Genomic DNA, 16,038 nt, shown 5'->3' on the forward strand with positions numbered 1-16,038 from the left:
TTCCCCCCTACACCGCCCCCCCCCACCGCCCCAGCAGTCTGGTGAAGCCTACAGACTCCTCTGAACAAAACCTTTAAATACATAACATAAAATACACAGGATTCCAATTAAATTGAAATACAGTTCAAAATACCTAAAATCCAAACTTGTAACCTAGTAAAACAGTTCTTTATTAGTATATTAAATAACCAGCTCTAGGGGCAGGTGGAATTACCACCATTTCCAAGGAGGAGGAGTGTAGATGGTGATTACAAATAATTTTCTGAGCTCTCCGAAGCAACCGTGATGGGGACAGAAACATGCCTATAATTTCTGTTGGCGGCACAATCACAGGGAACGTAGGTCCTTCTGTGGTTTCTTGCCTATATTTGTACTTGCAAGAGATGCGAAGTTTCAGTAAGAAGTTGGTGAAAAACAAAAATGTACTTTTTCCATTCCAAGTTCATGAACCTCCAAATTATGTGCCCCTGAGATAAAGGTTCTAGATTCTTCTGATTTAAAACTCTGACTTCTTGATTTTCAGCTATTCTGATGTCTTGGGGTCCTTGAGACAGTAAAACCAGGATAACTTTTATTTAAGCAGTAACTAGACCTGGGCGAGCATGTCTCAGCCCCCACCACACCCCAGTTTGCATAGCCCTATCCGCACCTTATATCACATGTCCATCTCTCCCTCCTGGTGATCCCAGGAGAACTGTTCAAAATGCCTTAGACCCACACGACGTCTCCAAACTGCCTTTGCCAACAAGGTGCCAGCTTCTCCTTTGTCTGCTTTATCTATCTTTATCCCCTGCTTCCCACTTTTCTAATGATTCTGGCAAAATGACTCACAATTTGCATATAATAGATTCAGGATGGTTGCAGTGTCTAAGCACGAAGTCTAAGCACAAAGAGGATCCTAAGGTCGGGGAAGCAAGGTGGGTCTTGCAAGTCACGGAGGTGGCCTCCTACCAGCTTCGGCACCAGAACCAGAACCCTACCAGGGTCCGTCCTGAAGACACCGTTTTTCCTAGGAAATAAGGGCAGAAAGCAACTAACATTTATTGAACACCGAAACATGCTGGCGCTGGTGCTGCATTTGTACTTTCTCACTTAATCATCAAAAATAAAAAAGTAGTGGGCTATTAATATCTGCACATATGACTGAGGAGAGAGACTGAAAAAGGCTAAGTACCCTGTGCAAGGTCACCCGCAGCTCGTAAGCATGGTTCTGCACCTCCCCTTTCTCGGGCCACCAACCCGACTCCCTCCCCAGTGCCACCAGAATGAGTGTTGCAGGCTTCCCAGCAATCCCACAGGAGAGCAGAACAGGAAAGGGCGTTTCTCTCCCCTCCTGGGTCTGGATCTCTCTGCAGCCTTCAACACTGCAGCCCACTCATGCCCTCCTGAAACCGCCTTCACCTTTGGCTTTTACACCAATACTTTCCCATTCTACATCTCTGCCACTCCTTCTCAGTCTCCTTCGTCAGTGTACTTCCTCTCTGCCACCCATAATGATGGAGCTTCTCAGGGCTGGGCCCTCTTCTCTGACTGAACACTCTCTCCCTTGGCAGCTGGACCCAGCCCATGGCACCTCTTCCCTTCCATACCCGGAACACCCTCTCCCTACTCTGAGCTCCAGGCAACTAGCTTGGATATCTCATGCAAATCTCTTTGCTCAAATCCACAAAAGTGAGTCAGACCCTTCTATTTCTTAAATGAACCCTACTTCAGCGAAAAGCACCTCTCTTCACCCAGCTGCCACAGTTAGAAATCTCAGAATGGCCCATTATTTCTCCTTCTCTTTCACCCTATTATTTAATCAAACACCAAGTCCTCCAGAGTTTGCCTGCTAAGAATTTCTGGAAACTTCCACATTCTCCTATCTCTGCTCAGTTGGAATTTGAGGTACCATAATTTCTCATCAGGATTAACGAAGTAGCCTCCTAGCTCCTCTTCTTGCCTTCCTTTCCACCCATTTCCTCTAAGTTTTCCAGTAGTTTTCCATAACTCTGTCCTATTAAGTCTAGAATTGGTAACATAATCTAACCTGTGAGACCCGATTTGATCTTCCTGTGATCCCCACGGCTCACCAGGAGTCACTAGCTCTCTACTCTTCCACTGCCTTGTACTTTTTTTAGTTCTTCAATTACCTAGGCTTCCTCCAGCCTCTGAGCATCTGCACGCTCTGTTCACTCTGCTTAGAATGCTAAATCCTGTTCTTTTCATTAAGTTACTTTCTATTTTTCTTTTGGATCTCAGGTTAGATCCATGGAAAAGGTTTGGAAAAATCCAGGTTAGATTCCCTAGAAAAGTTTTTCCTAGTGATCCAGACCAGGTCAGCTTCCCAACATCCCAATTTTATACTTAGGGCATAGTGTGCTTTTATTTAGTATTATAATCAGATAATTAAATCACTTTAATATCTGTTTCCCTTTCTATTATGTGAGTTCCATCAGAATAGCAACCATCTTGATACTCAGCCCATTCCTACCTCTAATGCAAGGCTTGGTATATAGTTGAAACTTGGTATATCACTACTGAACTAATTAATTAATTATAGAGAAGTCTCTTACTGCCACTCCTCTTTAGACCTTTCTAGAATCTATAGGTCGGCAGGTGATTTTGTATATTCAGTGAACATAAGAATCTAGCTGGAATTTACAACTGACAAATGGCTGAAGCCATTAAATCAAAGCATCTGATAGAACCCTGTTCTACTTTGTTGCTACTTAAGTGAAACTAGGAATGAAACAAAGTTGGGGCTCCTGGGTGGCTCTGTCTGTTAAGCGCCGGACTTCAGCTAAGGTCATGATCTCATGGTTTATAAGTTGAAGCCCCAGGTCAAGCCCCAGGTCAGGCTCTGTGCTGACAGCCTGGACCCTGCTTCAGATTCTGTGTCTCCCCGTCTCTCTGCCCCTCCCCCACTCATGCTCTGTCTCTCTCTCTCTCAAAGATAAATAAAACATTAACCATGGAAAGACCCTCCTTAAAAACCCTTCCTCAGTTAAAAAAAAAAAAAGGGAATGAAACAAAGTTTCATTCCACTGCATGACAACGTCTGTCATCAAAATGCATGGCTACATCAATTTTGTGCCTGGTGGTTTCCAAATGAGTCATTACTCACTTATCAGCAGTAATGAACGATGCCCTCCTAAGAAAGTGTTATTACCATTTGCAGTCACCTTCACGGCTGTCAGAATGTGTGTGCTTGTACAACCACCAAAACCAGCTGACTGACAGACACAACTTTGGCTTTGGGTTCTTCAAGAAAGGTTAAATGTCCATTCCTTTAAAAACAAAATTCCACGCCCCAGATTTGACTAGTAAGTTTCAGGTGAGGCACCGTAGAATAGCAGGGTGTGCTTCAAATGGATCAGGACGGTGTTCCAATAGGTGAGCCCACGCCGGACAGAATGACCTGAGCGCACGAAAACAGGTCAAACCAAACTCACGTGCTTTTAGTCATCTCCTTGTCCCAGGTGATGTGCTGCTTTCCTGGCCAAATGCAAGGTGCATATTTTAGCCAGCCACACCTCTTTGCTGAGCAGTTTACAACTGTGAATGATGTCACAGTGTATTCAGACACGTGTATTCAGCAGCAAACAATTTAACACCAGACATTTGGGCTGCTGATCTTCCTTTCTTAACATCTGTGATTTGTAAAGCAACGACAGCCTGAGAGCGGCTTCCGATACTGTGCCTAAGNGGAGGCTTCACAAAATGCCACTAGGAATCCTAGTTAACGCCTCTGTCACAGAACTAACCACTGGCCTAAAGTAAGTTCAGGTCTGCGTTCACGGAGGGGACAGTCCTGCCTACAGGAAAGAAAAGAAAGAAAAAAAAAAGAGAGAGAGAAAGCTATGCAATCGTGGTGTTCTCAAGAAGCCATATCCCTTTTCCAGATAACTCTTTCCTGAAGCTTTGATTTCAGATTTACGGTTTCCAACATTTGACTGACAAAGCTAAGTGTCCTATGCCCCCATATTGATGTCATTCATTTCTAATATTAGCAGCAGAGCGGCCCAGGTTCACCTGGGAAAGAGGAGCTTTTATTTTGAGTTGAACAGGAGCAGATTCTAAAAATGAACACGGTGAGACTTCCTTCTGGCATATCTGACACAGATAAAATAGGTAAACCAGTGTGATGAGACTATTTTGAATCGAAAGGGAAAGGAATTCAATCTAATTAGAAAGTGGACGTGCTTACAGAATGTTTATGTAGCCTCAATTCTGTGAACGCTGAGGAATTAGGAAATAAACTGAAATTCTGTAAAGTTGTTTTGTTGCTTAAAGTCATGCAAGATCATGAGGTAGTCGTGAAAACTCTGTATGTGGGGTGAAGAATGTTCTGTGATAGCTGTTATAGCCTAGCACGATATGTAAACCTGACCATTATTTGGTGGGATGGCCACACAAATAAGCTTTGATAATATTGTCTGTACTCCCTGGATCAAATATGTCCAGGATTTGGGCTTCCCAGCCGAGCTGGAATGGATCAGAATAAGTGGGCAATTGCAACATCTCCGTTCTGTAATCACAGAAATTGTGTTGGAATTCTGTGAGCTGAATTGGAGGGAATTGATTCCTTCCACCTTCTACATCCGCAGAATGAGAAGTATCATCATGTGTTAAGAATGCCTTACAGGGTGGAGTGCCTGGGTGACTCAGGTGGTTAAGTGTCCAGCTGCGTTTGGCTCAGGCCATGATCTCACAGTTCGTGAGTTTGAGCCCCGCGTTGGGCTCTGTGCTGACAGCTTCAGATTCTGTGTCTCCCTCCCTTTGCCCTCCCCCCATCTCAAAAATAAATAAAACATTTTTAAAAATTAAAAAAAAAATGTCTTAGAGAGTAGGAGTCTCACAGAGACCCACCCCTGGACAAAGTAAGGGCCGTGGATTTAGAGACATGACATGGCTAATGACAGAAAATGTCTCTCACTTTAAAAACAACCACCTGAGTTGTATAACCATTCCCTCCAGAGAGTGAAGACATTTAGAGAGAGCTGAAGGAAATAAAAACACCAAAGTTCAATGTGTGATCTATCAACTCTGGATCAACATTTGTAATGGAACTTTTCATATAGCACAAAATCTTCTAAGGCCTTCATTCCAGAAAAGCTGGCCTGAGTGTTTAAACATCAATGGCAAGAAAATGGGCCACATTTAGTACTTGCTACTTTGCAGTTTATTTTTGCTGACAATTCTTGTTTTTCAAGTTTGATCTTCCAAACCCATAGCAGAGTGATCATTATCTTCCTAAGTCATGGTGGTAAGAAAAATAGGACAAGTCTCCCCACCTTGGTGCTGGGATGTTACTCAGTAAGTACCCAGTGACATGACCTTGCCTTCTTTGAGTTTGTCATAACAATGTCTTGCTCTGCATAGTTTTCTCCCTTTTGTTGTCAGAAGCATGGAAAGATTAAAATTAAGTGGAAATTCTTACTGAAAATTTTTTCCCCGTGACGTTCACATACTTACCTTGAATACAGGTCTGAGATAGCCCTCCATATTCTCCCAAAGGCATGCAGGGAGGACACACCCTACTGTATTGTAGTTACCTGGTTGCTTTTCTGTGCCCCTCAGAAAAGGTAGGGATAGAGAACTCCCTGAAGGTAGAAAAGCAGAATGGGTTCCCCTCTGTATCCCCGTGAGTGGCACATCGCCTGGAATGTGGTAACCTCTCAGTAAGTTCTTCCTGATGCATCAGTATTGAGTATCTCTACTTGGAAGACTGTTAGTCACATACAGAATTGACTCTTGAACAGTGCGAGGGGTAGGGGCACAGACCCCCGGCGCAGTTGAAATCCACGTACAATCTTTGAGTCCCCAAAAATGTAGCTACTAATAGCCTGTTGTTGACTGGAAGTCTTGCAGATAACATAAGCAGTCAGCACGTATTTTGTATATTATATGTATGATATACTGTATCTTTACAATAAAGTGAGTTAGAGAAAAGAAAATGTTATTTAAAAAATCATAAGGAAGAGAAAATATATTTATTGTACTGTATTTACTTTTAAAAAATCGATGTATAATGGACCCATGCAATACAAATCTGCATCGTTCAAGGGTCTACTGTACTTATTTTTTTTACTTTTAATGTTTTTATTTTTTAATGTTTATTACATACATATACATATACAGATATGTATCTGTATATACGTATATGTATACGTTTTTTTCTACTTTTTATGTTTTTATTTTTTAATGTTTATTATATACATATACAGATACGTATCTATATACATATATGTATACGTATCTGTATGTATAAGTATACTTTTTTTGTTTTGGTGTAGTCTTTTTTATTCTCCCTACTATAGAGCTTTTGTTCTATATTTTTATTTTTTAAAATCAGTAGGCCTTTAGACTAAAAAATCTTCTAATTTTATATCCTGTGGTTCTCTGAGAAACTACTCAAAGGATAATTTCTTACGCAAATTGCCTTCATGGGAGAAGTCCAGTTATTTTTCTCCTATTCAGTGATTCAAAGTGTTTTTCACACACTCGTTTATGCAATAGTTTCCCTCCAGGTGGACTCACCCACTTCAAATGGAAAAATGTAGCACTAGGTCTGTGAGAGGGGGGCAGAGTCAGAAAGCACCAAAAATAATTATGCTCTCCATTTGTCTGCTCTTCAACACCTTAGCATGCGTTACTGCGTTCCGATCCCACAGATGTGAGGCTAGATGAATGGCCCAGGCATTAATATCTCATTTTACCAGTGAAGAAATTGAACCCCAGAGGTTACCTGGTTAATTTCAGCAATAGGTCAGAGACCCAGGTCTTTCAACTCCTTACAGTGTGTTGCACTTTAGACTATGCTATGAAACTAAATGTGTTGCTTAGGCGGCATTTTATAGACAGGGATAATAAACAGAAGAAAGAAATAGATGCGAAAATGAGAGCACTAAAGAAGCCAAATTCTAAAGAAGCCTCTAAAGAAGCCAAACTGTGGGAGAATCAAGAGAGCACTTGGAAGAACTGAGCTGTGTGGCAGTTGGAAAAATCTGTGCTATCTTGTTGGGGGTAGAAGCAGGTGGGAGGTGGGGGAGGATTGTGTTCTCCTAAGAGCATCTGATCAGAGAGCAAGGGGTGCACATTTCTACCGTGATCAATTATTTAAGCTTCACCTCCTCACATTAGACCCCTACAAGATTCTATGAGGCGTTCTTTCTCTGAGAATTTGATCTATTCTAGGACAGCTGTTCTGCAGAATGGTAGGAAGATGGGATGGGTGTGGGTCTCCACGGAATACCTTAGAATGAAGACTAGAGTGCTTAGTTCTCTCTCTATGTAGAGAGTGAAAATGTACTCCCTCTTTCTGATAAGCTTTTAGGGATGAAAAGCAAAGGGATTGATAAAGGAAACAATAATCATTTAAAAGGGACTATCTGATCTTTTAAAAAAATTTTCTAAACAGTTTATTTTGAGAGGGAAGGGGCACAAGCAGGGGGGAGGGGAAGGGGGAGAGTGAGAGCGAGAGAGCGAGAGAGCGAGAGAGAGAGAGAGAGAGAGAGAGAATCCCAAGCAGGCTCTGCATTGTCAGTGCAAAGCCTGATGCAGGGCTCGATCTCATGGACTGTGAGATCATGACCTGAGCCAAAATCAAGAGTTAGATGCTTAACTGACTGAGCCTCCCAGATGCCCCAGTATCTGACCTTCTTGTAGAATTTTATGGAGCCTTTCATAAAAATATAATATGGTCCCCAACTTCTGATGGTTTGAGTTACATTTCTTTTTTTTTTTTTTAATTTTGTGATGGTGTGAAAGGCGTGTGCTTTCAGTAGAAACCATACTTCAGACTTTGAATTTGGATGTTTTCCCAGGCTAGTAACACATGTTAGGACACTGTCTCATGACGCTGGGCAGGAGGCTGCAGCTCCCGGGCAGCCCTGCAATCCGGAGGGCAAAGAGCCAGTACACCTGCAATCATTGCAGACCCTTTCAACCATTCTTCTTCTTTCTTCTTTCTTCTTCTTTTCTTCCCCCTCCTCCCCCTCCCTCTCTTCCTCCTCTTCCTCCTCCCTCTTCCCCCCTTCCTCCCCCTCTTCCTCCTCCTCCACTTCCCCCTCTTCCTCCTCCCCTGCCTCTCCTCCTTCCCCTCCTCTTCCTCTTCCCTCTCTTCTTACCCCTCATCTTACCCTCCCTCCTCCTTCTTTCCTTCCTCCTCTTTCTCCTCCTCCTTTTTCTTTTTTAGTTTCTGTACAGTAGTCAAAAAGTTACATGAAATATTCAACACTATTATAAAATAGGATTTGCATTAGATAATTTTGCCCAGTTATAGGCTAATATAAGTGTTCTGAGCATGTTTAAGAGGGTCTAGGCTAAGCTGTGATGTTTGCTGGGTTAGGTGAATTCAATGCATTTTCATCTTAGGATATTTTCAACTTTATTGGGCTTCTCAGGACATAAACCCATCATAAGTCCAGAGGTATCTGTAAGTTAGTTTAAATAGCCTAAAGGATCATTTTGAGTTTGTTCTTCTAATAATCCCCAACCATTAGTAATAATACTCTGTTTTAGAAGTCAGTTTGTTAGTTGCTCAGCCAAGAAATACTTGTTTAGGGTCCACTGTGTGTCAGGCTCTGTGGATAAATGATAAATGAATTATGAATGACTGGATGGTGGATAAAATAAAAAAATTTTGCCCTCAAGGAACTCACATTATAGAAAGAGAGAGAAAGAAAATAGATTTGTAAACAAATTAGCAAAGAAGATCATTCAGGGCTGAAAAGCTGCAGTTTGTGGGGGACATTTTCATCCTGTGCTGGACCCAAGCACATTTCGAGCCTCCTCGCACCCAAATGGAGGTGTGAGACTCTTCCCAAGCCCACAAACCTGCACCTGCAGTTCTGTCTCTACCACAACTCTCGTCCAAAACAATGCCAAAAGTGAGATACAGGATTCAGAGTTAAATGTATATAGTTTCACCTGAGAAAGTCATGACCGTGATTTGCTTTATTTTTATTCTAGGAATCTTGGAAAATCAGGACTCAGAGTTTCTTGCTTGGGTCTTGGTAAGTACCATGGGTATCGTGTGGGGATGGACTGGGTGGTGGGAGACTGGGAAGAACAAACACCAAAGGAGTGATGGGAATTAGGCTGAGACCCAGTCTTGGGCAAGGCGAGGGCTTCCTGACTAGCATCAACCCCTTCTCCTCTGAGCCTTTCCTGCCCAACACAGCCCTCTCCCTTTCTAGACCCAAAGAGCCACTGTGCTCATGATCCCATACGGGGCCCTTCAAGCAGAAATAAATCTGATATTAAAAGCACACCTTAGTGGGAGAAACTTACATGTTACTCATGTTTAGCAAAGATGAAGAACCTCATTGCATGCATTTGTATGCTCACCTCACCTGTAGCTCACCTCAGGTGTATCTGAATGTTTTCCTATCCTTATTTTCCCTTTGCCTAATTTACTCACTTATTTTTCTCTATTGTTGTGTATTTTATGTACTTTTATAGTGTACCTTAAATACTCTGGGACAATATCTGTAAATAATATATGTATGTAAACATATATAGTATTCCTCCCAGAAAATGTAAATATCTAAAGAAGACTAAGTAGAGACAGAAATGGAAACAGCTTAGGATAGGTCTGAAATGGTGAGATCTAAGTATGAGACTTAGGGAGGGTGAAAGCCTTCCTGATTTCTCCCACATATGAGAAAAGGCAGCCTTGGTGTTTGGATCTTTTGACACCATAAGAACTATCCTTGTAACCTAAGAGAGTCTGGCCCATGATGATAGCTAAGGAGGTGATGACAGGTGGTCAGATTATGCTCTGCTTTGAAGGTAGAGGCTGGCAGGTTCTTTGTTCGATTCTGCATGGAATGGAGGACAAAGGAAAAGAGGCACAGATGACTGGGGGGCGGGGGGAGGTTTGCTTGAACAGCAGAAAGGATGGGGCTTCCAGTAAATGAGATGTGGGAGAATGAATGAGGAAAGACTGAGGGAGGGGGAAGAAGGGAGATTGATTTTGGATGTATTGTTTCAGATGCCTGTTAGGGATCCAAGACAAAGGGGTCAAATAGATAAATGGATGTGTGAATCTGGACTTTAAAGGAGAGGTGTGGGTCAGGTACATGATGACTTGAAAGTCATCAACATGTGGATGCTGTTCAAGCCATGCGACTGGATGAGAACATGATGGGACTGAGTATAGATAAAAAACAGAAGCATGTGGTCTGGCACCTGGGAAATCCAACATTAAGAAACCAGGAAAATGAGCAAAAGCCAATAAAGAACACTGAAAAGAAGCAGTCAGTGCACTAGGCAGAGAACCAGGAGAATGCAGAGTCCTGGAATCCAGGTGACGAAAATATTTAAAGGCGGATGGAGTGACTAACCCTATCAAAACCTGCTCACAGGTCAAGCAAGGTGAGTTCCAAGAATTAATCATATAGCAGCAAGGTGCTCACTGATGACTTTGAAAAGATCAGTTTTGGGAGGTGGAGAGCTCATGCATGATTCAAGAGAGCATGGGAAGTGACTAGCTGGTGGCTACTCTTTTCATGACTATTTCTATAAAAGGGAGCAGAGAATGGAGGGGCAGATGGATAGGCGGGCTCAGTCAGAGAGAGTGCTTTTACACATGGAAGAAATGACAGCATATTTATACGACGAGAAGGAAATCCTTTTGAGATGGGAAAAAAATGATGTAGGAGAGGAGAGAAAAATACCTAGAATGGTTTCTTAAGGACACAAGAAGAGAGTAACTCAGGGCGCCTGGGTGGCTCAGTCGGTTAGGCATCCCACTTTGGCTCAGGTCATGAATCTTGCCGTCTGTGGATTCAAGCCCCGCATTGGGCTCTGTGCTGACAGCTCAGAGCCTGAAGCCTGTTTCAGATTCTGTGTCTCCCTCTCTCTCTGCCCCTCCCCAGCTCATGCTCTATCTCTCTCTGTCTCAAAAATAAATAAACATTAAAAAAAATTTTTTTAAAGAGAGTAACTCAAAAGCAGGCAGAGTACATGGGCTTTGAAGCTGCTTGGTGGGTTGGTGGTATCTCATAGAAGTTCTTTTATATTCTCAGTGGAAATCAGAAGCAAGGTCATCAGCTGTTAGTGAGGATGGGAAGGAGATGTTGAACGTTGGAGGAGAAAGGACACCCAGGAGAGCAGAAGGGTGAATAGACCGAGGGATACGACAGAGTGGCTGGATAGCATTAAGGATCTGCTTGAGATTTGTGCTAATAAATGTGAAGTGAGACCATCTCCATGGCTGGGTGTTTTTCCCGCAGCCACATTCAGCTGTGCAGCTGGGGTTTTTCAAGGGCATATGATGAAAAAGAGAAGCCAAGAAGCTGAGAATTTATGGAAAGGGGTGATTATAATGGTGGACCTCAGAGTTCAAACTGAGTGGAGGGGGAAATGAGGATTAAGTCCAGGAATATGATCCACAAATAAATGAGGAGATGATGGGACAATGGAAAATGTGTAGGATTGACAAAGTATGCAAACAGAAGGACCAAAGCATCGTTGGAAGAGACAGTAAGTTTGAAGGATAAAGTGACAGTTAGAAACTGAAGGATAAAAAGTGACAGCTTGAAACTGAGGTTCGGGGCATTCAGTTTGGGTGGTCTAAGATGTGTCCATTAGCAGAGGGTGGTGGAAGGTGCATTGAAGACAAGATCAGTGGAGAAGAGGAAGTCAAGAAAGTGAGAGCTAAAGGTACAGGGAAGGATTATCTTCAAGGTCCCTGGAATCACTCAAGAGTATGACAAAACTAATATTGAAGAGAGAGACAGTGAGCCAGAGCTGAAATTTTCAGAGGATGAGAGAGACTGACTGGGGGTGGTTAAGTGACTACCACGTGGGGGCCTGATGCTGTGGGATTCAAAGTGGTGGGCGGGCTCCGGAACGCTTTGGGAGGATTTCTTAGCCAATGTTGAATGCAAGTGTGGAGACCAGGGAAGGGACGGTAGTGAATGAATCAAAGGTAATAGCAATTCTGCCTCCTTTCACTGTTTTTCAAAGATATTGAAGGCGATCGATGCCCGAGTTTTTCTGGTTCTCCCTAATGATATGATTGGGGTGGTGAGGGGGTCTCTGCTTACTGTAAGTCTAAGGAAATTTGACATTTGCTTAATTTATGGCTCTGATCTTGTCATTTACTTGTCTTTGAAAGGCTCTAGAGGTTCATTATCAGAGATAGTCTGACTTTAGTCTTTTTGAGACTGTGCTTTATGGTAAATGTTCTACTTATTTTTGAAAGAAATTACCTGTAAATAACAATTCTGAAATGTAGTGAAAAATCATAGAGCAGTGATCTCAGAGTCCATATCTGTGGTGGAAAAGAAATTAGTCAAAAGTAGGTAGAAAACTCAAGCCAAAGCCCTTGAAACTATAAAAAATTCAGGTGTCTAAAAAGTGTCACATGTAAATGAGTCTCCAGAGAGTAGACTGTAGTTTTTGAGAAACCCGGCGTGTGTGTGTGCTCTTGGTATTTTGGTGAACTTTGAAACAGAACTTTGATTCAGGTGTAGCAAGTCCTGATTTGAGCTTTACATTTTTCTGAAAGCCTAAATGCTTGTGATAAGACGCTGCATGAAAAATTGGAGGAAACAAAGAAGTTCATGGGACTGACTTCATTCAAAACAGGTACCAAAGCTTGGTTGAATAAGCATTTTTTTGAGCACCTTTCTCAGAGGCCTCTGTAAGCCAGAGAAGACGGAAAACATCGTAGATAGGAATGATGCACCAGCCTTAGGTGATCTGTTTGGCTCTGTGGACTCCAGCTGTCAAATCCAGGAGGAGCTAGGTTTACTGCTACAGGCTCAGGATGTCTGCTCACTTACAGCCCATGTTCAACTGAGGCTCTGGAAATTAACTATTAAATGTTCCAAGCAGGGGCTAAGTGCTTGACTCTTGATTTTGGCTTAGGTCATGATCTTATGGTTGTAAGATCCATCCTCAGGTCAGGCTCCGCACTGGGCATGGAGCATTGCTTAAGATTCTCTCTCCCTCTCCCTCTGCCACTCCCACATGCACTCACGTGTGAGCTCTTTCACTCTCTTTCTCTCTCTCAAAATAAAAATAAGTAAATGCATAAATGTACCAAGAAATCACACCATTACAGTGTCTTTTATTGAAATGTTCTAAAGGTAATAGTTAAAGCTAACAGTCCTGACTTTCTGCTCTACCAGAGGACAAACTGAGAACTCCTTGCTCTGCCAAGCTTCCTTTTCAGAAACTAAGAATATGTGGAAATGGGAACAGAAAGATGAAATAACTTGAGGATAAACTGAAAATACCTCTGAAGGAACATGGCTCTGCCAACTTTTGAAATGTGGGGAAAAATTAAGTGGCCAAACCCCTCCATGGGTTGCTGTGGCTGGCCTGGTTTGTAAATACACTGACTGCTGCGATCAAGCCCCAAAGTCAAAGAACCTCATGGGAAAAAAAGTAAATCTATCAAAGAGTGAGTGAAAATCATCTACGAGAATGTGCAATCATCTCCTGAGACAGGAAGAGTCGAGTTTATGTATTCATTCATTCAATTGTTCATTCATTTACTCATTCACTCCCAGCAAACACGTAGGATGCCAGGCATTTTGCTGGTTATGGGAAACACCAGGATGAAAGCTGTAAGGATCCTGCTCTCACATGGCGCACTTAGCAGGAGTTAGGCGTGTGGAAACGGACACTACGTTTTCCAGAGGCTAGGATAGGATGAACCAAGCCTGAGGGAAGTCTCCTGAGAACTTGGGAGAACTTCACAGAGAAAGTGCTGCTTGAGTTGAGACTTGAAGGAAATCACTAAATGGAGAAAGAGGGCAAAGGATTCAAGACAGGGAGACACAGGAGCCTGGAGGGAGACCCCCGCGGGGCAGGAGGTGCTTGGGGAAATGCTAGTGCATGTGCAGAATATTGTGAATGCAGGGTTTCAGGGAGCCACAGGCATGTGCCTTGAAGGAAAGCCAGGCCTGACCATGAGAGCCCTTGTTTGCCTTGCCTTGTTAAGCTCACGCCTTCTGCATCTCTGGTGTTCCTCCCAGTCCTGAGGTCCCCAGGTCACACGGGCTCCGCCTCACTCCACCCTCTTCCTTCCATTGCCACAGCCCTTATCAAAGGAGCTCCACTTTTTCTAAAGGTGAAGTTAAATACAAGAAATTTTAAACGTAAAATTTTTAAAGTAAATTTATATTTTAAATATAATTTTTAAAAATTATGTTTGTTTATTTTTGAGAGAGAGAGAGAGAGCGAGTGGGGGAGGGGCAGAGAGGGAGGGAGACACAGAATCCGAAGCAGGCTCCAGGCTCTGAGCTGTCAGCACAGAGCACAGAGCACATGAGTGGGGCAGAGGGACAGAGGAGAGAATCTTAAGCAAGCTCCACACTCAGCACAGAGCCCAATACAGAGCTTGATCCCACAACCCTGGGATCGCGATTTGAATCAGATGTTCAGTGGGCTGAGCCACCCAGGTGCCCCAATGACTTTATCTTTTAGAGCAGTTCTGGGTTCACTGCAAAATTGAGGAGGAAAGGTAGATGGTTCCCCTGATCTCACATACACACCGCTTCCCCCTCTATGGACATCCCACACCAGAGTGGCACCTTTGTTACAGTCCTCCACTGACACAGCCGCGTCCCCCAGACTACAGTTACAGTAGGTATGTGTATAACTCGTGGTGTTGTATGTTCTGTGTGTTTGGACAAGTGTATATTAACATACAGTCCTCATGATAGTATCATACTGATAATCTCACTGCCCTAAAACTCCTCTGTGCTCTGCCTATTTATCTCTCCCTTCCCCTCACCCCTGGAAACCACTGATTCTTTTACTATCTCCATCGTTTTGTGTCTCCCAGAATTTCAGATAGTATGGACATCACACAGTTTGTAGCCTTTCCATATTGGCTTCATTCACTTAGCAATATGCATTTAAGTTTCTTCCATGTCTTTTCATGGCTTAATAGCTCATTTCTTTTTAGTGTTTTATATTCCATTTTGAAGGGGGGGTGGGTGGAAAGCATCCTTCTGCCAAAAAAAAAAAAAAAAACCACCCCAAAAGTTTTAAAATCCTGTTCTAGCTTGTGAAAAGCCATTTAAACAGAAGGATCAAGAGCAGGACATCATCATCCAATGTAGTAGGTTTGTTTTTGACAGCGATATGAAGGCTAGCTTGAGGGAAGGGGTGGAGACAGGGAGAGGAATTAGGAGTCAGGTGATGAGGCAGTAGTGCAGGAAGCATTAAAGATATACTGAAAGGAGATCATTATTTAGGAAGAAGAATAAATGGGATTTGGCAACCTGGGAATGCAGAATGAGAAGTCTCCCTGAGCAGGAGAGGTTACTAGGGTTCCTGGGTGGGTCATCAAGGTAGATGAGCTAAAATCTCAGACGGAAGAAATGCAGACAGAACAGTAAGAGGAACTCAAGGGCTCGAAGAAGCAGGAGCATTGTGAGGGTGGTGACCAGAGAGCCCTTCAACTTTTTTTTTTTTTTAAGTTTTATTTATTTATTTATTTTGAGAGAGAGAGCAAGTGCAAGTGAGAGAGGGGCAGAGAAAGAGGGAAAGAGAAAGAATCTTAAACAGGCTCCGCACCATCAGCTCGGAGCCCTATGCGGGGCTCAAACACATGAACCGCAAGATCATGACCCGAGCTGAAGTTGGACGCATAACTGACTGAGCCACCCAAGTGCCTGAAGCCTTCAACTTCTGGTTTCAGAGGTTCAGAGGGCATAAGGAGAGATAGAAAGAGCTCTGGGCTGGAAACAGAGACCCAGGAACTACTAGCAAAGCAAACCTGTGCTTGTCATTGAGGTCACCTGCGAATACAGAAGACTGGACTTTTGGGACAGGTTTAGGGCATCTGCCTTCTACAGTCCCCGGCTATATGCTCCCTGAGAGCAGAGACCAACTCTTTTTTCCTGTACCCTTGTTGTGTCTTTAGCAGAACACAGTATCTGGCAAGTAGTAGGTGCTCAATAATATTTATTGAATGAATGACAGGACAGATAGATCATGGGCTAGGTAATGGCAAAAAGCACATGGGTGGTAGTGAAGATGGAGCTGGGTTAGAAATCACAAGTAGCTGAGGACCAGCAAGTCCAG

The 16,038-nt window shown here is 43.0% G+C and overlaps 1 protein-coding gene across 1 annotated transcript in view; it reads left to right on the forward strand.

The window, feature by feature from the left end:
* The window catches only part of KCNAB1 (potassium voltage-gated channel subfamily A regulatory beta subunit 1), a 269,277-nt gene that overhangs the window by 140,299 nt on the left and 112,940 nt on the right, over window positions 1-16,038 (forward strand). The window contains exon 2 of the mRNA XM_077750098.1: window positions 8,956-8,999. Coding sequence (XP_077606224.1) covers window positions 8,956-8,999 — 44 coding nt within the window. The remainder of the gene's footprint in view (window positions 1-8,955; window positions 9,000-16,038) is intronic.

This window comes from Crocuta crocuta, unplaced genomic scaffold, assembly GCF_008692635.1.
Source record: "Crocuta crocuta isolate KB4526 unplaced genomic scaffold, BGI_CrCroc_1.0 scaffold19, whole genome shotgun sequence".
Lineage (NCBI taxonomy): Eukaryota > Metazoa > Chordata > Mammalia > Carnivora > Hyaenidae > Crocuta > Crocuta crocuta.